The sequence below is a fragment of the Periplaneta americana genome, chromosome 5 (assembly GCF_040183065.1).
Source record: "Periplaneta americana isolate PAMFEO1 chromosome 5, P.americana_PAMFEO1_priV1, whole genome shotgun sequence".
In the NCBI taxonomy this organism is placed as follows: domain Eukaryota; kingdom Metazoa; phylum Arthropoda; class Insecta; order Blattodea; family Blattidae; genus Periplaneta; species Periplaneta americana.
In genome coordinates this window covers 83,419,933-83,442,794 of record NC_091121.1, presented here as the reverse complement: position 1 = coordinate 83,442,794, position 22,862 = coordinate 83,419,933, and the positions used below count along the sequence as shown (strand labels likewise).

The following is a 22,862-nucleotide window of genomic DNA, read 5'->3' as shown; positions in this document are numbered from 1 at the left end:
GAGGGGCAGTAAAGATTGTGACTGCCTGGAAACTGTGCACTGTGTGATCACCTGTGTGTTATTAGCTTGATAAATAGCACACACTTCTCATTTTGCCAGCATCTGTCTAGGAACCCAGCATGTAAACGCCCTACACTTTAAACTAATTGAGTCTTATTTTATATGGATGGGAATTTTAAGTTGCCACGACAATAGCAAAGCAAAAGAAAGAGCGTAAAAAGAAAAAGTGACTGCCTGAAAGACGATATTTCTTTGTTATTATACACTCTGCTATAATATTTTCTTTAACTAAAAAGATTTTAAGCTAGGGATAATTCTTGCTCAGCAGTTTTTTACATTGTAGGTTTTGCATGCGTTCCTTTCAGTTATGAAAATGTACAGCACCTTATAAATTTTCTTAAAATATCGACGATGAATGTAGAAAAACAGGGAATACGAAGATGCAATTATATACCATAAATATTTTAAAATAGACTTTTATTCGATAGTAGTCAAGTACCATCCATTATTTAAAAAAAAAATACTTAGTCGAAAGGAAGAAAACATGGACACGTGTCAATATTAGTAGCATATAAATTTTTATGTGTAAAAGAGTTATTAACAGAATTTTTGCGACCAATATCTTCTGCACAGAGTACCTTTTTCTGTGGGTGGACGTAGCGTAGAACACAGTCTAGTATATACAGTCACGAAGCTTGAGTTTATGAGGGTGCTAGGAACAATAGACTGTGCAGGTACTATTTCGCATTGTCTGTGATAAGGTGAGAGTAGCGATCCTAGTGATTAGCAACTAGGCCTATCTATGGATACATATTTACTATGTATTGAGCTTCGTGACTGTATATACTAGACTGTGGCTTGAAATATAAACTGCGCAGAATTATGACCATTTGCCATGTTTATGACTCAGTAATAGCGCTCTAGTCTTCCATCCAGACGGCGCGAGTTCGATCTCCGGTCTGATCTTGACGGAAATTGTGGTGAACAAAGCGGACATTCTAGAGGGATTTTCTCGGAGTACTCCCGTTTCCCTCTTTCATTCCACCAACACACTCCCTTTCCCTCTTATTTCATCTATCATCTGCAGTTGTTAAAATAAACTTGGGTGATATCTTGGGGTAGTGCGGGTCTCCGATGCTTTTAGCGCCCTGGGGATTTTCAGGTACTTTTCCTGTGGGACCTGTCTTTGGTAGAGCTGCGTCAGGATAGCCTACCTGTCAGCATCAGATTCAGGAATGCCACTCGGATCACCTGTCAGTTTCGAACAATCATCGCATACAGGGCGTACAGTGGATCAGAAGTGCTTAGTTTCATGGATCCTTCCCAGTGCCGCCGAAAAGCCAAGTTTTTACCAGTTTCCAGTTTAATCGGGCCTACTATTGCTGTAAAAGCATTATTTTCACTTATCAGTGAGAAGCCAAGAAGATACGATGGAACCAAATTTTTGTGTGTGATACTTTTGTGAAATGTGCATAGTGAAGAACGTGGTGAAAAATTTTGCATGATAGGGAACATATCCTAATTACACAATATAAATTAAAACTGTGACATACAAATTAGTGACGTAAAATATGTGTGTAAATTAATGAGGTATTACACCCCCAAGTTAAATTTGCGTCCCGTGAATGCAAGAGACGAGCGCTAGTAGCCCTAATTGCTCTAGTTGTTAGTATATGACATACTGTTTCGTCTGTGGGTGAGGTCATGTTAGGCAAGAGATAATGCAATGAATGAGGTAATGTATAATTATAATGTGTGTAAGAAATACGGTGCATATTATTAACACTTTCACAATATTTATACGGGTACAACACTTTCAGCACCTCCTATAGACGTGTATTCACCAATATCTCATACAACTCGCTGGCACGAACAGTGAACATTTCCTTATCAGCTCAGTATTTACTCATAGGTCACAAAGGCCAGAGGAAGAGGGAACAGTGATTCACATTCTTTCCGGATGCAGATTTAACTTGGGCGCGTAGTAGGTATTATACGAGAATGTCTTGAATTCTGAAAGATATGTTAACGTCATATTGACTCTGTTGTTCTGTCAATTAAGATAAGTGAAAACGTACGGTATGCTTCAAAGGAAAACGCAAACGCGCACTCTTTAAATTTAAAAATAAACGACATTATGATAGCATTTCATAATCATGTGGTCAGTCAAGGATGGTCGCCATCTCAAGCCCAAAATTTAATTCTTGTGATTTCTATTTCTAAGAGTAACTTCCTAATCAAAATAGCAGTACAGCTCAAGGTGCGGCATTTTAAACAACACAATACAAACATATTACATCAGAAAACATACAGAATCTACGAGAGGGAGATAAATCTCTGTTTCCCTGCAGAAAATTTAATTTGTATCCGCTATACAATAAGTACTGTTGGGCGAAGAATCTACGGAGCGAATTTTTCTCCTCTAATAAATTCATTGTTACCATAACAGATATATTCTGAAGGACCAAAAATTAATCTTTAAGTACATTCTTCGCCCAACAGTGCATATTACTGTGGAATCCCGGGCACCAAGTCACTCAATTGAGTACGCTCTTTGTATAATGGCAGTTGACTTAATATGTCAACATATATGTCGAACTTGGAGACAGGCCACAAAGGGAAAACACTAGAGGAGAGGGATTCGATCCGGTTCTGTGGATTGAACTTCGACGCAGTGGTTAGAGCACTTAGTACGTAGAACCAAGGACACGGGTTCGATTCCCGGAGCCGGAGTGAATTTTTCTCCTCTAATAATCATTCTTACGAAAAGGTAATGTGTATATGCGAACTCCATTTTTGTGTAGGACTGGACTAGTTCACATTGTCGGTTTATCGGATATGACATAGGGATATCCATGGCAATCGAAGTCTAATGTCCGCTCTACGAAATCTTTTCAGTTTTCCTCTTAGTGTAGATCGAATATAGGCGGTATAGGTATACATTAATAAATATAGTATACGTTCAATTTCTAATTATATTCGAAAGATGTAAACAAATTTTTATTTTGTTAACGTTATTCATAAATGCTTTATGACCCCGCCAGCGTTTTGGTATGATTGCTTACAATAGGAATCCTACCCCACTTGTCGGACTCGTGAACTTGCATGATTTTCCCTTTTAGTTGCTTTCACCGAGCTGTAAATTGTACGCTACTCCACAATTTGCCTCTTCGCACTTGGTTTAGATCGCATCATTATCATCGTCGTCATTATCATCATATCGCAGCGGAGAGCAGAGGTCACGCGGGGTTATGGGGATTGTAAATGTTTATAGGCGGCGGGGGCAGGATAGGCAGCCACTTGTTGCGCGCTGCTCGGTACCGCTGCTGATACCAAAAGGTGTGCTGCAGAGGGTGAAATTTATACCTTTTACGGGGTGGGAAACAGCCAGCATTCAACTAACTTCCGCATGGACAGGGGTTACCCAACAGCACCTATGCAATATTTCACACATTTAAGGGAATAGGTAGGATGTCCTAAATGGTGTCCACGAATCGAGATGGTCCGCTGTTTTCTTGAATTGTTAATGTTACCAGGTTATCAGCAAAATATATTAACACGCAAATATACATCGGGTATCACAGAAACTGTTTCATGGTATGAAATCAATTATGACTTTTATTGCTGAAAATATTCTAGTGATGCAAAAACGTATGTACGTATTGTATACTTTTGATGCCACAGAAATTGTTTAATGGTAAATATTACTGTCCCTGTGGTTTATTTTATTATCATCTTGTGCACCAGGAACATGTCCTACGCATTTCTGATTTCGCAAAAAGAAGGGGGGGGGGTTTGTAGAATACCTATAAAATTGTGTAGAACGTTTAGGTAGTTGGTGATTCTGTTATTTCAAATAATTGTAGGTCACACCGCATCTTAGCATAATCATAAAACGAATTTTTAGTATCGTAACCAGTCCAAAATGATAAATGCAATATTCTCTGCTCAAGCCATTATTAATATCTTGAATATAACACATACACAATGGTATTAAAACTTAATTTATTCTTCCAATAATTATGTGTTTCTGGTTGCATCAGTCCACGGCTGCTAAGGAGGAATTGTATTTTTCGAGTTACATGCTCGTAAAGTATTACAGAAACGGTAACGGACATTTTTCCCACATAGGTGTCCACCTAAACGTTTCATGTTAAAAAAATGCTGTCCTTTTGTAGGAAAAACCGCAACGCAGCGAACCGACTGTCGGCCGAGTCTTTTGCAGGCTCTGGTTAAACAGCGTAGTATTGGTAATTCGACACACAACAGTCTGTTAATATAACACTTTACTAAATATAAGCAGTTAAAATATAAGATTAAGAAAGAGATGCTGAAACTCTATCTTTATTGTTCCAAACATTATATATATATATATATATATATATATATATATATATATATTATAGGTTACCACATATGTTTAAGAAATGAATCACCATTCTTGCAATTATCCTTGAGAAATGGAGGAGATGTTTTCCCAGATGCAATTTTTCAGTTTCGGGATATCTGAATTATTTTTGTGCACTAATCTCTTAGGATTCCCTTGAGATAAAAGTCACAAGAAGGATGTAGGGGGCGACATTTCTAATGACAACTGTAACTTATCCTAGAATACTGTATTAAGTACGTCTATGTAATTATCGGCTACATGTGCTGTTGCAGAATCCTGCTGGAAAGAAAGCGTTATCTTTCTTATTCCCTTGACTTTTATCTCTGGGGAATACTAAAAGACGTGGCGTAGAAAAATAATACATATACTCTGGAAGAAAAATAGCATCCGAGAAAAGTCTCCATTTCTCAGTAGGAACTACAACGAGTGATGCGTCACTTCTTAACGAGATGCGACAAATGTTTGGGACAAGAAGGCTGACAGTTTCAGCACCTCCTTTCTTAACATATTGGTGAGTAACTGATGTTTTAACTGTTTATAACTAGTAGTAGTTTACATTAATAGTTTGTGGTGTGTCTGTTGAATTACGGATACTGCGTGCAAATTCATTCTCCTCTGGTTCTTGAGGGACTTGTAGTAGTCCATAGGTTTCTGATGCTGCAGAGATCGTTTTGTGGTGTAAAATGATAGTGCCATTGCTTTGAGCAAATTCATTCTGCTGTGGTTCTTAAGGGACTTCTAGTAGTCTAGAGGTTTCTGGTGCTGCTGAGATCGTTTTCTGGTGTGAAATAATACTGTCTTTGAGCAAATTCATTCTCCTCTGGTTCTTGAGGGACTTGCAGTAGTCTAAAGGTTTCTGGTGCTGCAGAGATCATTTTCTTTGATTGGAACATATAGGCCTACATTCCCCTCTGGTTCTATCGAAGAAATTATCTTTTAATTTTAAAGAATGAGATTTTTAACGAAAGCTCTTGTTAAGGTGCCGCAACAGTTAACTCAAGGTGTTTGTGTGCCGTAGGTGCACGTGTACTTCTCGGCGCTACCGGAGGACAAGGTGCCGTACGTGAACTCGGTGGGTGAGCGGTACCGGGTGCGGCAACTGCTGCACCAGCTACCGCCGCACGACAACGAGGTGCGCTACTGCCACAGCCTCTCCGACGAGGAGCGCAAGGAGCTGCGGCTCTTCTCGGCGCAGAGGAAGCGCGAAGCGCTGGGACGCGGCTCGGTGCGCCAACTGCCGGCGCCGATGTCCTGCGACGCGGTGAGTAACAATGAAAACGCCATTTCTGTGAGTGCTTGCATTAGTTTCCTCTTAATGGATTAAGATTACTAGTAGACAAAAGTTCTATTTGTCCTGAGCAATTTAGCCCAAGTGGATCTATTTTAATTACCTTTCCTGTCATCTGTTCTACTACCAAAAACAATCTCTTTCATATAAATAAGGAAACCGTGATTATAAACTTGCGACTCTTCTCTATCATTGTAGATCCAACTTTTTGTTTTCTAACAAAGTATCTCGTATTATTAAAAGCTCAAAGGTACTGCTAAATTGTTCTTTTCGAATAATGTTTTTGATATTCAGTAACTGAGCAGTTTTTAAGTATGTCCTTTATGATATTTAGTAAACTGGTATTCTTGGCTAATGTTACTGGTTGGTAAATCAAGGACCTCGAATTATGTTCTTTTAGTAGCTAGTAAATTTGTATTCTAGGAGAATCTTCTAATAAATTTAGTAATGGTTGGCCTTGGAGAATGTTTTTATTGAATGGACAGATTTGGAGAACGTTAATCTTATAATGAAAATATCTTGAAGAATGTTCTTTTCATAGAGGGCCTCGGAGAATGTGATTTTTGATATGTAGTAAATGGGTGATATTCAAGAATGTTCTTCGATATTTAGTAAGTGGAAAGTCTCCAAAAATTTTCATTTTGATATGTAGTAAATTGCGGTGTAGAAGAGTATTTTTGTCTTAACATTTAGAAAATGTGCAGTCCTGAATGGTCTGTGTGTTACTTAAATAAATGGTTCGTCTCTAATTATGTTCTTTCTGGTATTTAGTGTATGGTTGGTCTTGATATACTTTTATATTTAAGTAAATAGGCGGTATTTCAGGATGTTATTTATTATATGGACGGTCTTGATTAATGCATTTAGTAGCTAAATGGGTGGCCTTCGAAGATGTACTTCTTGCTATTTAGTGAGTATCTTATTATTATATTGAATATATTTACATACTGTAGCTTATTTACAGTTCATAAAGTTACTAAAAGTGAATCATTGACTTTAAATGGTGAAATATTCTTTAAGAGTAAAAATGGCGATAAATAACAAAATAATTGAACAGATAACAGATTTTATTTATAACAATATTTGGAAAATCTTATTTTACAGTGCTGATATCAAAATTATATTTAGAGAAATGAAGTAAAATATAACAGATTTAATAGATTTCTTTAAATAAAATTTGGACAACAGATGAGAAAAGACATTCAAGTTTAATGTCATAATATATTATTTCAAAACCAAATTCTCTCCGTGGAAGCGTTTGTCAATACGATAAAACTACACTAACTGTTCACAAAACACTATTGCTGCTTTCTTTAAGTGAAACCTTACGAGACAAAATTAGGAGTGACAAAATTAGATATAATATGGTATGTCGAAGGAAGAAATTGAAACGTATCATTCAAAAGAGCCAACACCTAATGAGGATGTCATATAGGCTAGTCTTTTATCTAAAAAATATTAAATTACGAACCACAAGAAACAAGAAATTTAGTAAGACCATATCGCCGATATATTGATCAATTTTGTAGTCTCAGAACAGGCATTGGACCAAAACATGCAGAAAAAATAAGAAATTGGTGATATTGTAGGATATTCTTCATATTTAGTAAATGGACGATCTTAAAGAATGTTTCCTTTCATATCTAGTAAATGGATGAACTTGGAGAATGTACTTCTTGATATTTAGTAAATGATCAATCGTGGAAGATATCCTTTCCGATATTGAGCAAACGTACCTTTTGGGAGTAAGGTCTTTTTGGTAGGTATTTGGTTTATAGAAATTTATTTTCACTTTCATAGCAAAATTATTTTAATGAAACGAAAACATGTCTTGAGATCATTCTTCATCATTGAAATAAGCAATTTTAAGTTTAATTTTAGTGGAGTTCTATCGATTGCTAATGGTATTGCATAAAGTAACAAAACAATGCTTAGTTATTTATTATCAAGCATGGCGTATTATACAACCATTTTTGTAGAATGGACTATTTTATGGTCAGACTCAGTCTGTACTTACCAGTTTCAAAATTAGGCTATATGTGACAAAAAGTAGACTTTTAAAATGAAGTAGCACTTGAAATGATCCAAAATAGAGCAAGAGGTGTAGCAGACTCAGTTAATGATAATTTGGAAACCCGCTAGTGATTCTATAGACTATCTGGATCTTTCTGGATAATTTTCTTTAACGGCATAGGAGTTATTCCCACGGCCCTCACAGCGTCCCCCTAGTACTGTATAATATACTCTCTGCCATAATTAGCTGTATCTGCCATGGAGGGCGTTACCCGGATGAAGATAAGGGAACTGTTATTACAGGCTCCATTGGGCGAGGTCGCGTATTCGATCCCAACTCTCAGCAAGGCAGGGACCCCATTCTCGTTCACAATTCCCTAAAGCTGATCTGAGATCTAGCTGTTAACCAGCTCGCATTATAGAGAATCGTGCACAACTTGAAGGGTGCATTACGACACGTTTGGACATAAAAATTAGCACAGGAATCCTGCTGTAGAAGAGTGCTTTCTGACTTATCACTCGCTTATCCATTTTCTCCGTTCCTAGGAATTAAATATGACGTCCGATGTAGCATAAGTGGCAGTGTAACCGGCTGTAAATCAAGGGGATCAGAGTTCTATTTTTTCATGGGAAAATGGGGATTCATTTTCTTCCAGTCCTGAAGAATAGCTCATTTAGTTTCCACGTGAGCGGAAAGGGAGGCCGCCTTGCCATAGTAATGTGAGAGGAAATCATGTTATTGCCATCGCTATCGTTGCTAATAATTGTAAAATAAAATATAATATAAACAGATAAAATTTTAGCTCACCCCTGAAAGAGTTGTTGGTATTGTTTTCTAATGCCAGGCGTTTGACAATAAAGTCATTGCACTCCAATATTTTTCAAAGATTTATCATGGTCAGCCACTGAAGCACAGATTTTGAAGTGTTCCGAATCCATTTCTTCGTTTGAGTTGCACAATGGGGAGTTAGGGGACTGATATATTCCAATTCTATGCAGTTGTTTGACCAAACAATCATGGCCTGTTGCCAATCTGAATGCAGCTACAGACGATTTTCGTGGTAAATCGGGAATAACTGTGGATTATGGTGCAGACAGTTCTATTCTTTCCCTTGAGATTGTGTTATCAAATTTTCTTTGTTGAAGTCTAAGTATGTAGATTTAATAAATCTTTTCACAGAGTAATACGTAGATTTAGTAACAGGTCTGTAAGTAGCAGTGCTGCCCTTCTTTGCTATAGCATCCGCATTCTCGTTTCCCAGGATTTCACAATGGGATAGTATCCATTGGAATACAATTCTTTTATTGAGTGATATTAATTGAGAGAGCATTTTAGTTATTTCTGCTGTTTGAGATGAAGATGTGTGTTTAGAGACACCCCTGAAAGAGTAGAACTCGTGCTCAGGGGCGAATTAGCACATTAGGTTTAGCAAATGACGGATATTGACAGCTATCCATCAACTCCACCTGGTATAATGTAGGTACAGTATAAATGCCTAAAATTGATGACACTTCAACATTCCAGATATTCTTGAAACGAAAGGTTCACTCCATACTTATATGCATATATACATGTAATGGAATGGAATTTACGGGAGAGGGCACTATGGCCCAGCGCTGCAACCTCTTACGATCTATTGCGCTAACCCTCAAGCTAGGTGCATTTCCAAACCCAAACCGGCTGACTACACTAAGGTTCGCTGCGTACCCAGGTTTCGAGCAAGCAAATTCTCTCGTCCCTAGGCCAGCCCCCTCCGTGCGTCGCCAGCCGGCGATCGGGGACTGCTATGGAATGATGACGAAATGGAGAAATGGTGACGGAATGATGTAGAATTGTAGATGCCTAATGTGGGGAAGAACGTGAGAACCCCCAGAAAACCCCAATTGAGACCTTGTCCGCCACAAGTGTTACTATTGATTTTTCAATGAAAAATACCAGACCTGACCGGAACCTCCGGGACTGGTCAGACCTTCGGCCCGAGGCCCGAGTTCGAGTCCCGGTCAAATCTGGCATTTTTCATTGAAAAATCCATAATGATGCTTGTGGCGGACAAGGTCCCAGTTGGGATTTTTCTCGGGGTTCTATCGTCGCCTGGCAACCTGGATTGTTGTTATTGTTGATTAGAGCTAAAGAGAATAAAGCTACAAAAATTTATTGAACATTTCATGTAATAGTTGTGTTTGTGTATTAAATTATTTGAAAATGATGTATACCCTTCAAGAGAGAACTTAATCATCCTTATTGATTAAATTTAGGAAATTACACAAAATAAGCTGTGTTTTCACCCTATAATCAAGTGATAACAAAAATCCAGGTTGCCAGGCGACGATAGAAAACAAAAGATGCGAAAACAAATGAGGTATAAAAGCAATTGAATACTCTTTCATATTAAGTATAAAAATATAGGGGTGCCGTTTGAAATTTCAAACTGAGGGCGGCTGGGGTGGAGGGTGAAATCTAAAATGCATTTAAGCGTGGTTTCAGTCTTACCCCTCAATATCAAAATTGACGTGTTTTTTGTTTAAATTGAGTTCAATTTAAATAATTAGTTATTTAGACTAAGAAGTTTTGAAATGAAAGCCCTGTATATAATGTATTTAAGATATATATATATATATATATATATATATATATATATATATATATATATAGACGTGAATACGTCTTTAAAATCACACCGATATACATATAGGATGGGCTACCAGAATGAAAACAGCGATGTAACGATGTAAATATGTAATGTTTGCAGGGTTATCCATTGCGACACCAACTTCGTGATTAATTGAAATAACTATGGTCTCGTTCGATTGGATATACTATTATGAATTTGTTGGAGTCTCGCGGCGATTGACGGTCATTATGGGCGTGCGCGAAAATGTCCGGGGAATAGGCATATATCTCACGACTCCGAGCTAGCGCCCTGATTTTGGAGCCAAACAAAAGATCTCGTCTAGATCTACATATTCACGCACCCATTTTTGTACTAATTTCCAAATTGTAGTTTTTATAAATATGTAAACTACTGTTTGTAAATTGTCTGAAAAGTTTGAAATGAATTGGTTATCTTCAAATAACAATGTGTTAAATATCAAGTCTTAAAACTACTTGACGTTTTCGTTTAATTTCTCTAACCAAATTATAACGATTTCACGTAAGTATCATATTAAATAATGTCTGAGATAATGGACAGCCTTGTTTGACGGCTTGAGAAATGTATTTAGAATCTTCAAAACGTGCTATTATCTACATAAACTTTTATTATGTTTTTCTTATACATTTTCTGGATTGTTTCAACTAAGATGGCTGGAATTCTCTTATTTTTCATAATCATCCATAGTTTTTAATCCATACAGAATTAAAGCCCTTTTTATCTGTGGGTAATGAAAATAAGCCTATCTCAGATAAAGTTCACTTTTTCAGATTCCACTTACTAGATTCATCCGAATTGAACTCTGGCCTGCAGTCCTGTTATGAGTGCGTTAAATTCTAAGTTTGTCATATTTTGAATGGCTTCATTGAAAAGCAAGGCAGCCGGCTTATGTTCAATTTCAATGTGCATGAAGCCTTGTGTATAATCAGGATCACAAATAGACAATGCATAGACGAAGAAGAAGGACAGTAACTATGGCAGCAGCAGCTTACTCATATTCCAGCATGATTAAAACTATAGGAGTGTTGAGTAAGTAATGAAGGATGCTCTCGTGCGCGTGCAAATAAGTAGTTCAGCAGAGTTCGTGTAAATGCACGTCCGGCGCTTTTGTTCACTGTGGGGCCGAGATTTCAGGCTTCCTTGTAATAAAGCTCTCGCAAGCCTGTTCTTTAAGTTTGAGATTAATTCGAGTGGAATCTTCTTGGGGCGCCTCCCCTTCTTTGAGGTGGACGCGGTGAAGCATTCCATCCGGATCACTGGATCTTAAACAACGGTTCGTATACCTCAGCTAAAATTTTAGGAAAGAAGAGAAGAAAAATTAGAAATTTTATTCTACGCTGCTTTGTTGTTTATATGTAGGCTATGTGTATTAAAAAATTTTGACTCTGATTCAGTAAGTAATTATTATAGACCACAAAACGTTACTATCTACCATTTGATATTAATTACTGAAAAGTGCGAAACGTAATGTAAATAGTAAAACTGTCAGAGGAAGTAAAAAAGTACAAAGCATGTATGCTTAACTCAGTAGTACGAGGGTCATACTGAAAGTCATGAGCAACTCATTGTTATAAATCTTAACTTTTATTTTTTAGACAAACCAGGTACATCATCTTAATCTACAGACTTTTCTGTCACTTTTCAACATAGTCTCCATTTCTTTGCACACATTTTTTCTCGCCGTTCTGTAAGTTTGAAAATTCCCTTGCTGTAGAAGTCTGTTTCATCTTCCCGAAGACACTGACGCACTGCTTTCCGAATGTCCTCCAGCGTCTCTTAGCGTTGGCCTCGCAGCTGCTCCTTTACAGAACCGTAAAGATGGTAATCGGAGGGTACCAAGTCGGGACTGTAGTGTACTTTGGGGTTCCGCTGTAATCTAGTATCCCCGTAAAATGAGAGCAGTGTAATAATCATATGCAAATTTGAAAATATAAGAACAACATACAAGCTACTGTTACACTCGTGTCTAGTACCGGTACTCTAGAAAATGTTACAGGAAGATTCACTGAACATTCTCCTGCCTAACTAGGAGCATTAGAGTTTGCTACATTGTATTGAACAACAATTTTACACTCACCCTAGTACACGACATAACTCTCCACATATACACATCATGTACAGTGTGGCCCGCCGAAGTGGTGTACAACTAGAAAAATGGGTCACAGTCCCGCCACCTATTAGCAATATTCGGAACCCGAATCACGTAAAGTGCAGTGGGTAGGCATACATACATACATACATACATACATACATACATACATACATACATACATACATACATACATACATACATACATACATACATACATACATACATACATACATACATTTTCCAAGCATTTGTCACTTCTTAAGCGAGACGTTTGGCCAGCAATGTAATCTTACGAACTCCAATTAGATAAAGTGCTTAATTCTGGATTAATGGTATATTTCCAGTTTAGAACCGAGTGAAAGTTTAAAGAATAATAATAATAATGAAAATAATAATAATAATAATAACTAATTTCGGTATTGAATTTCATTTAACATGGACAACATTGCTCTAAGTGTATTTTTGAAGTATATCACAAAATACTCGTAAAATGGATTAAATGTGTCATGAAACTCTGAGCTAAGGTGAGTTTTTATTTAGTTAAACAGGTTTTTAGCATCGTATGCTAATTCATTCTGTTAACCCATAAAAATGTATTCGGGTCTATAGAAGAAGGCAAACTGTCAAATTAGTGGGGAAAAAATGGCTGAATGTTATCTTGCATGAAAGTTGTAAAACACGAAACTGGCCATGAATATTTTATAGGCAGCCATTAGCGATTATGTCCCATGAGAGGGAAATTAGTTTTTGTCATTTTAAAATCTTCTTGTCGCTTCCGGCCTCGACATAGTATCATGAATACTGCAGAAAATGCAGAGTTGGAGAGGGATGGAATTAAATCAGGGGTGGGAGAGAATGGGGAGGAAGGTTTAAATATACTACACAGAAGAGAAAAAGTTTCTTACATTTAACCGGCTCCATTAACAGCTGACAATCGAAGCGTGTTGTGCGTTGTCATGGTAACCCGAAAACATCCCTCAACTCACATGTCAGGATGTGGGAGAAGGGGAGTCTTTTTCAGTCTTAATTTCCCTCCTTCGCGAAGTTTCCCTTTTTTCTTTATCTCTTCCGGTGGGCTGAATCGGGGTCTTAATTGCTTTAAAGCCGTTTCATTTAAAAGCTATAAAGAAAATCCTCCCGGACTCTCGGGAGTAGAATTAAGTGTCAGTGTTGCCATCTGCCGACGCGGACTTGTACTGCACCGAGCAGTGCATTGTGTGTGCCCTCCCCCCCTCTGTTGCAAGGTAACAGCATGAAAGGAATTCATTCTCTCTTACACTAGCAAATACGTCTTAGGGTTTTCTTGCAGTTGTGATTTAAGTTAACAACATAAAACATTCTTTACAATTTTACACTCAACAGTGACGAGTAGATTTCATGCTACGTCGAAGCTACGGTTGAGAGTTCGAAATTTTTTTTTCAGGCATGGATTATGTTATCCAATATATCGTGCTGTCACGGAATAGAGACACGGTGCTGTGCTAACCCCACGTCTGAGAGTCTGATCTTGTGTCTAGTATCTGGTTGAAGAAAAGGATTTATGATATATTTGATGTGATGTAATATACAAGTACATAATATGATATATGATATGATATGATATGATATGATATGATATGATATGATATGATATGATATGATATGATATGATATGATATGATATGATATGATATGATATGCAATAGTGAGGCGTACCTATGGGTAGATAGCATCTACCCTGTAATATCTCTATAAAACATAATTACTGAATATTTTATAGTATTATAGTACAGTTGTCACTAACGCTGTTCGTACTGTTACTACTGCTACTGCTACCGCAACCGCCACCACCACTACTACTACTACTACTACTACTACTACGATCCTAAATAATTCCACACCTATTTACCTAGTTCCTCGCTTCACACTTTTAGCATCCCACCTCAACCGTGATACACGTTCACAGCATAACCTTGTTCTATCAATTCCACGTCATCAAACATCTCTCTACTCTGCTTCCTTCACAATACGCACAGCCCGTTCCTGGAATTCCTTACAGGAAATCAGAAGTAGTCAGAGTCTAAAATTTTTTTCAGTACACTCTACTTAGAAATTGTTTGTATTGAACAAAACTAGAATCTTGCGGAAGTTTCTAAATAATCTTAAATGACCAAGTTATTATATTTTCCTCATCTCTCTCCCTTCTTTCGTCCTTTTTTATTATCTTGATATATTACTTAATAATTTGTATCTGTATGTTATATAGTACGTTTTTGCTATTCAACTTTTTATGTCTTGTAACCGACATGTATTCTTCTTCTGTAATAATAATAATAATAATAATAATAATAATAATAATAATAATAATAATAATCATCATCATCATCATCATAATCCCTAAAATCCCTTCAGGGCAAGGCCTCCTACTTACGTAGAGGTGGCTCAGTTGTTTAGTCACATGGAGAGCGAGTCCGTGTGAGTTGGGTGATTTTCCTAGATGTCTTAAGGCTTAGTTACCTTAAGGCCTAGTTATTATATCTCAAGTGAATTAATCGTCGAGTTTATCTCTAGCAGTTTATGTCTTATAATTTGTATATATTCTCCTTATATTATGTAACTTATCTTGACTACTTGTAATTTTCTGTTACATTTATCTCTAAGGTACCGTATCTTCTTTTGTATGGTTTTGTATTCTGTTACATAATTATGTATTTTATGTATATTATTCAAACCTAGTTGAGGGAAGAGAAGGCCTTATGGCCTAACTCTACCAGGAAAATAAAATTACTACTACTAATACTACTACTACTACTACTACTACTACTACTACTACTACTACTACTACTACTACTACTACTACTACTACTACTACTACTACTACTACTACTACTGCTGCTGCAATTAGGCTGACCAGACGTTCCCGATTTCCGGGGACAGTCCCCGGTTTTGAGTTGCTGTCCTCGGGGAGCCAATGTTCCCGTTTTTGTTCCCGGAAGTTTTGATTTCGTTTCAATAATATTTTACAATTAAATATTTAAGTTTCGTGATGAACCTGCTGCGATTCATTCACATTTCTGATCGATTCACAATATGAGAAGAAGAACCAGCGAGCACAGTATGAGATATTCTGCACTCTTTGAGAAGAAAATAGCATCTGCAAAAATGTCTATTACTCTTCTGTCTTTGAATTCAGGCAGTCTGGTAAAGTTTCACAATTGTTACTTTTCTATAGAGAATATATTTAGATTTGACAGTCTTTTGTTCGTCATATTATAGTCCCTTAAGTGTGTTTTCACCCTTTCCAGAACACTTATTGCACGCTCACTGGAAGCAGAAGTAACCGGGATGGACAACAGTGACTTCAAGAATTTCGTGGTTTCTTTGTAAATTTACGAATAGATTTTCCATCTTTTTGGTACAAATTTAAACTGGATTTGCTTATTTTATTTTTTAACGTGATCTTTTCTTCAAGTGTTAATGTATAAAAAACTGTTATTCAATAAATACGCCACAGAATCGAAATCAGGACTGTTAAAATCACACGTCATCGTAAAACCAACCATTTCACATAAAAATGTCTGAAAACTAACGGATTCCTTTGAAGGTTTGGTGTCACTGACAAAAGCAAAGAGCGGAAAAAAAAGCCAATAATATCTTAGTAGACACGTCTTTTCAGTGTCATAAGCCACGTGCTAACAGTATTGAAGCACCGGTTTTTACATGCCAGACCTGCTTCTTTTTGTATAGGGTTTGGGAAAGGATTGCGTTTCACTTAGACGTACGCAAATTTTTCTTTCTCACCGACTCACTGTGATAGCAAGGGATCTAGTTTCATCAAAGTAACTTAACTAAAAGAGGTGAAATAAGTGAATAAGAAAATTATTATTATGCAGCGTACATTTTACATTACTTCTAAGCTTATAGTGACGTAGTATTAAATATTTTAGAGACATATTACAGGGTAGACGCTAGAGATGAACAAAACTAACTGCCGCTCTCGCTCGCTGTGTTCGTTGCAGTTGTCTTTCGAGTCCCGTATCGTCTTTCTCGTGCGTTTCGAGTCTCGCTCATCATTCTCGAAATAGCATTTGGTCGGCGTGGAAAGATTTCGTAAACTTTGAATAACATACATCATTGAAATAAATAACATTATAAATATTTAACTGAAACAAAAAGACAAAACAGAACAGTATCTTATTTATCAAAATGTTCTGGTTCTGTTATATGATATTATACCTATGGTTATATAAATAAAAAAAAAACAATTCTCAAATAAATTTGCATTTCTAAGAAACATAAAACATAACGTTAATAACTTTTTACTTAAGATTGCACGCTTGATCTCAAACATATGAAAAGGAAATTCCTAGCCTTTTAATAAGGGCCTAGTAATTAAATAAAGACTGGGGAACGGATTATTATACACTGAAAGGTAGAGATGATGTTTCAAATAGGCTACTTGATTGTTTATACATATATAATAGTTGCCAAAGTAGATAAAACTTCAGTCAGGTATAAACAACTGTGGCGATTCAAGGTTGCTTGACGTTCGGGACTTCGGGAGTGATCAATCTCGATGTCTCGAAACACTCACAAGAAGTTTTTACATCAACGACAAGACGTATAAAACATTGTCGTGCGGGTTTGCGGGCGCTATTAGTCTTGCTTTCTCGATCGTTGTTCATCTCTAGTAGACGCTGTCTACCCGTACACCTCGCTACTGGTTATTACCAAAACAAAATGCAGTCCCTGCATATCGCCTTCGTTTATAACTCCCTTTTACACAACAAGAACAAAGAAAATTCATGGAATTTTTTTTTAAGAATAACTGGATTCTCTGGTTTATTGGTGCTTTAAACTGCACTCATTTCTTCAATATTCTGACGGAGAAAATGTTGAGGTATTTAGAAATAGAAAAAGGTACTGTTCTCTAAATGTGTATACAATAAGCGATTCAAAACACATTATGACAAATATAGTAGCAAGTCCAACCCATGATAGCACTATCTTTAATGAATTCCGGTTAAAAGCATGGCGAGACGAAATGTCAATAGACCTAATGTGAACAAATCTTGTACAATTTATTCCATTAATGCTGTCACGTTTTGAAGTTGTGTTTACATTCAGTACTTCATCCCCCTCCCACTGTTATGCTAATAAGTATATATACAAAACACAGAGGTAGCCATTCCTTCGAGTAGTGCTTGCCGCTGCAGCTTTGAAATGTTGGAATACATGGCCAATGAATTTTAATTTGTGATGACAGCTCAGCTGCTACTCCGGTATGAACACCACTGGAAATAAGAATACACAGTACAGGCGAATCAAGCCGCACGTGAACAGTAGGGATGGGAGGAGGAGACGTAGTTTCGTTGTGATTACAACTAAAGAACGAGACGGCATTAATGGAATCCAGTGTAAAAGTCAATCCGATATTGGTCACTGCGTTATATGGCAGTAAAAATTTTTAATAGCCTCCCTATGGATATAAAAATTCAAACTCGAAATATAAGATTATTTAGGGCAAAATTAAAGAAATACCTAATTTCTCACGCTTTCTTTTCTGTAGTTGAATTTATGACATTCAATAACGCTTCATGAATATTTCTATCTTGTATTCAATCAGTCAGAATTCTTCCTATGAGGTTTATGAGGAGGTTGGTTGCGTCTCTTCTGATGGCTCTACTAGACGTACTGATATCATAATTGATCGGCAGAAGGATAAGGGTGTCATTCTTGATCCCACAATCCGTTTCGAGATGCATGAGTAACAGCCACAAGAGGTGTGTCGTGAAAAACAAGTCATATATGAGCCTTGTTGTCAGCATCTCGGAGCACAATACCACATCACAAATTGGACAGTGACCGTGGCACGATCCCTCTAGAAACTTTAAATCAGCTTAAACAATTTAAAATTTCTGATGAAACGATTGATTCCATAGGATCTCATGTGTTGAAATCATTCTTAACTATAATTAGTTATCATTTTTATTCAAGAAACTTTTATTGTAAATGATTTCCTATGTTTTCTCATTATTTATCTTATAATGTTTTTTTTTTCAAATCATTGTTCCCTTTTTATTTTGTTACATGCATAATTGTTTATAAACATTGTTCATTGTGAATGGATTAGTAGGCCGATCTATGAACCCTTTTGTTGTTAATAAACAAATTTCTCTACTAAACCTTTGTATTAGTAGACTATATTATAAATCCTTCTGTATATATTTAAACTAGACTGTGACTATAATTAAGACTTTATAGTGCTATTAATATATATTTTTATATGCTCCATATTCTAGCTGTGAAACGATATAGGAATACCTTACTTACTTACGGCTTTTAAGAAACCCGGAGGTTCATTGCCTCCCTCACATAAGCCCTCCATCGGTCCCTATCCTGAGAAAAATTAATCCAGTCTCTACCATCATATCCCACCACCCTCAAATCCATTTTAATATGAATACCATGAAATGTAGTAGTACATTATGCAACGAGCCTATAATGATAGTAATTAAGACGCGAGGATGTTTATGAAACGAGCGCAAGCGAGTTTCATAATTTTCATACGAGCGTCTTAATTACCATTATAGGCAAGTTTCATACCACTTTTTATGCTCGACCATATTTCTAATTTGAAATTCGAAAGTATTCATGTTATGGTTATGTGACTGGGGAGCGAATTGGCCCAGTGCAATCTCGTAAATTGTGAGATGTGCGCTGACGCGAAAGTATTGATTTTTTCCTGGCAACAATGTCGACGACCTTGATATAATCTAAACGTTAAACTTGATATAACCTTGAAATTGAATTCGACATTGAAAAACGAGATGACAAATTGAATTTATTTTAATATTATTTACAATTAACGCTAATTATTATAGTCACAGAACATAACCTTCTGCGACAGTATTGGATATCCAGCCTGCGTGACGTTTTGCTAGTTATCTTTCGATTGCATATCCGAGAATAATCGAAAACCTGAACTTTAATAAATAGGTTTACTTTAATGACATGCATTAAAGGACTGCTACCAGGTGTATAATTACTACATTTCGGCATAAATAAATAAATACAATAGAATACAATACTACCGTCTGAATATTATGCAAAATTGCTGCGAAGAACAACGGCGAGATATACAAGCGTCAAGTGATTGGGATATTGTAACCATGCAAAGTCATGGTGCACAAGTTCTTTTTTAACCACGGTCATACTTTTATCACGATTAGCTAAAAATTTTAATTAACCGAGATTGACACACTCGAACATAATACAGTAATAGGCTAATTACTACAGCACAGAGAACAATGAAACTGCCGATGTAGGTCAAGATCATGGGTGTCCAAACGCCTATAGAACCAGGAGATATTGCACGTTAAGCATGCTCTGCTAAGGTCAGTAACTTTCCATATAAAATAGGTAAAACAACCCCCTACCGGGAGCGCAGCTACACGACCAGCTGATACGAGTGCTCACTCCCATTGAAGAGGCTTATACACGTAGACACTACAGCATCCTTATTGCCTTAGACGCCAAGAGAACCTTTGACATAGTTTGGATAGACGCCCTAAAATATAAACTCACATCCTTAAACCTGCCACACGAAATCACACGTTGGCTCTCCAGCTTCATATCGAACCGAACAGGACAAGTGAGACTCGGAAGGAACGAACTTTCTCGGACCTTCCGAATAGAAGCTGGAGTCCCCCAAGGCAGTGTCATATCTCCCACTCTGTATAACATCTATGTGGCAGATATTCCCCTCCCTAATAACCCGCTAGTAGGACTGGCACAATATGCAGACGACGTCGCATGTTGGGCAACACACCCCCGACTCCCCTCCGCTAGGAAGTTACTAAACGCAACACTCAGGCAATATCTAAATTGGACCAACACGTGGCGGATCACAGTCAACACAGACAAAACACAGATATGCGTCTTCCGCCCAAAACTCCGGACTCGGGTCCTCCAGAACAACCCAATCACAATAGCCAACACTCAACTTTCACTCCAGCGGAATCTCACATATCTAGGAATACCCCTCACCTCCAAACTCTCCTGGACCGAAGTAGCTAAAGAAACCTGGAGGAAATATAACGCAGCCACCAGAGCAATAAGCTACCTAAGTGGCATCAATCGACCCGGTTGTATAACCGTAACACTCCTCCACCTATACAAAGCATTGGTTAGATCCCTATGCATACATCCCTCCATTTCCCCTCCAACGACCCAATTGAAATTTGAAGCACGCGAAAGAAGAATTCTCCGCCAAATCTTCCACCTGCACAGACGCACCAGAAATAACACAGTTTACACTACGACAAAAACAAAGCCACTCTTCACACACCTAAACAACATAAACGGGAAACACACACACATTCGGCAGTAAATCGCGTATATACACAACACATCTTCGCAAATCCCCCGAACACAAACAGAACAACACTGGAGAAACTCCTCTACAACTACCACCAGCTCCCACCACCTAACTAAAACACACAAACAAAACCGCAAACACTGTTGGAAATTTGAATACTGTCTGAGAGGACACACGACAGCAACAGAGAGGCAGATGAATAAAATAACACCACACCATGAAAGTCTCCATAACGATTCAGACGCTTCTACCACCGGAAGGGGAAACTTAAAAAAAAATGTATGTATGTCTGTATGCACAGTGTTCTGCCCAAGAGCAGGTCTTTAACTGCAAACCCAGCATTTCCCTTTCTTGTTTTCCTCTTAATCTCCCCATATAATACCTTAATGCTGTCTATCAACTGATATCTTTTACCCCGAACTCTTGTCCCGTTCACCATTCCTTAAGCATCGCAAATTAACAAATTAGGCCTACACCAAAATAATTAAAACAAAAAAATAAAGTAAAAAATAAAATAAAATAAATAAAAAGCCAATCACCGTACTCACACACCTACTGGCACTTATGCCAGAAATAGTGTCATACACAGTATGTAAATATATTTTTATTATTATTTATGTACAATGGCTGGAGAGGGCATCCTGCGCGCACAAGACCCTAAAACGGCCTCTGGCTCAAAGCCAGTAAAGTCAATAAACAACCACCTTAAAGAATATGCGCTGCGGGTTACTTACACCAGGGGTTACCTCGTACGAGTTACAATTGGTCATCTATGGGACTCAAGTTGATTGTATAAATTGTGTCAATCTTGAATTAAACTCGCTTACTTTACTTCCAAACAAAATAACAGAGCGTAAAGTTTTTATGGTGGCTATGCCTTACAAATTGTATATAGATCCCGATATCCGGAAATAAATCCCAAATCCGGGAAACTTTATATCCCAAGCAGCCTTCGGATAAATCCCACTCTCAGCAAAGGCAAGGCGCCGCAAGCAAGAACAATGTCCAGGGCGCACAAACAACACAACATCGCGGAGCGGGGCGGACGTCTCTTCATTTGCATTGAAATTGGCTGTTTTTCTCTGTGGTTGGTCCACGGAGCTGGAAAGCCTTCTGACTCGAACTCTGGGCTGGGGGTGAAATGGGTTTTCGAACTGTAAAATATTGACAGATCGTTGTCGCTAGCTCCAGACTAATTATTAAAACGGACACGGAAACATGCGAACCCATCATTAGAGCTAATAGAGGAGGAACATGGTTATTTTTATTTTCATGCTGTGGATAAATTAATTATAACAAAAGCACTGAACAAATGACATCATATGGGAAAGAAGAAAAAAATGCAGGCTTTTAACTTCATAGTTTCTATGCATGCAGCAGTTTGGAAAGTAGTAAAAATGAGGGTTTTCATGTGGTAAATATCCATATTATACTATACAGAGTGATTCGTTTGGGTGTGGATAAAATAAAACAACACCGTAAAACATTTACTACTGAACTTTATTTGTTGAAACTTTTTTCATACAACACTGAAAGATAGGAGATTCCTCAACATGACCCTCATTGCGCACCCTGCACAACTCATAACGGTGATGCAATTCAGCCCATGTCCGTTGTAAAACAAGAGGGGTGATTTATTGAAAAGCTTGAGTAATTTTTACACTCAGATCATCAGTGTTCCTGAATTTCTCTTAATAGACAATGTCTTTAACAAAACTCCACACGAAGAAGTCAGGAAGGGTTAGATCTGGGGAATTTGGGGGCCAAGCCAAGAGATAGCTGCTTCTCGTACTGGATTTTGCCTGCGACATCCTGCATGTTTTTTAACACAGAATCTGTTTCTACAAATGTTCGATACCACAACATTATGGAATCGTTTTTAGGTATATTACGCTCACCATACTCACCATACTCACGTCGAAATTCCCTTTGAACTCTTTTAACATTCTCAAATTTTGCATACCAAAGAACACATTGTGTCCGCTGTTGATTTGTAGTACCTATTTTAATCATCTACGATTTTCATGTCCTTTCAGATTGTGCTTTGTTGATTGTCATATATGGAAACT

The 22,862-nt window shown here is 37.4% G+C and overlaps 1 protein-coding gene across 1 annotated transcript in view; it reads left to right on the top strand.

Moving 5' to 3' along the window:
* Positions 1-22,862, top strand: part of LOC138699929 (protein espinas-like) — a 534,949-nt gene that overhangs the window by 428,008 nt on the left and 84,079 nt on the right. Inside the window, exon 3 of the mRNA XM_069826128.1 lies at positions 5,409-5,651. Coding sequence (XP_069682229.1) covers positions 5,409-5,651 — 243 coding nt within the window. The remainder of the gene's footprint in view (positions 1-5,408; positions 5,652-22,862) is intronic.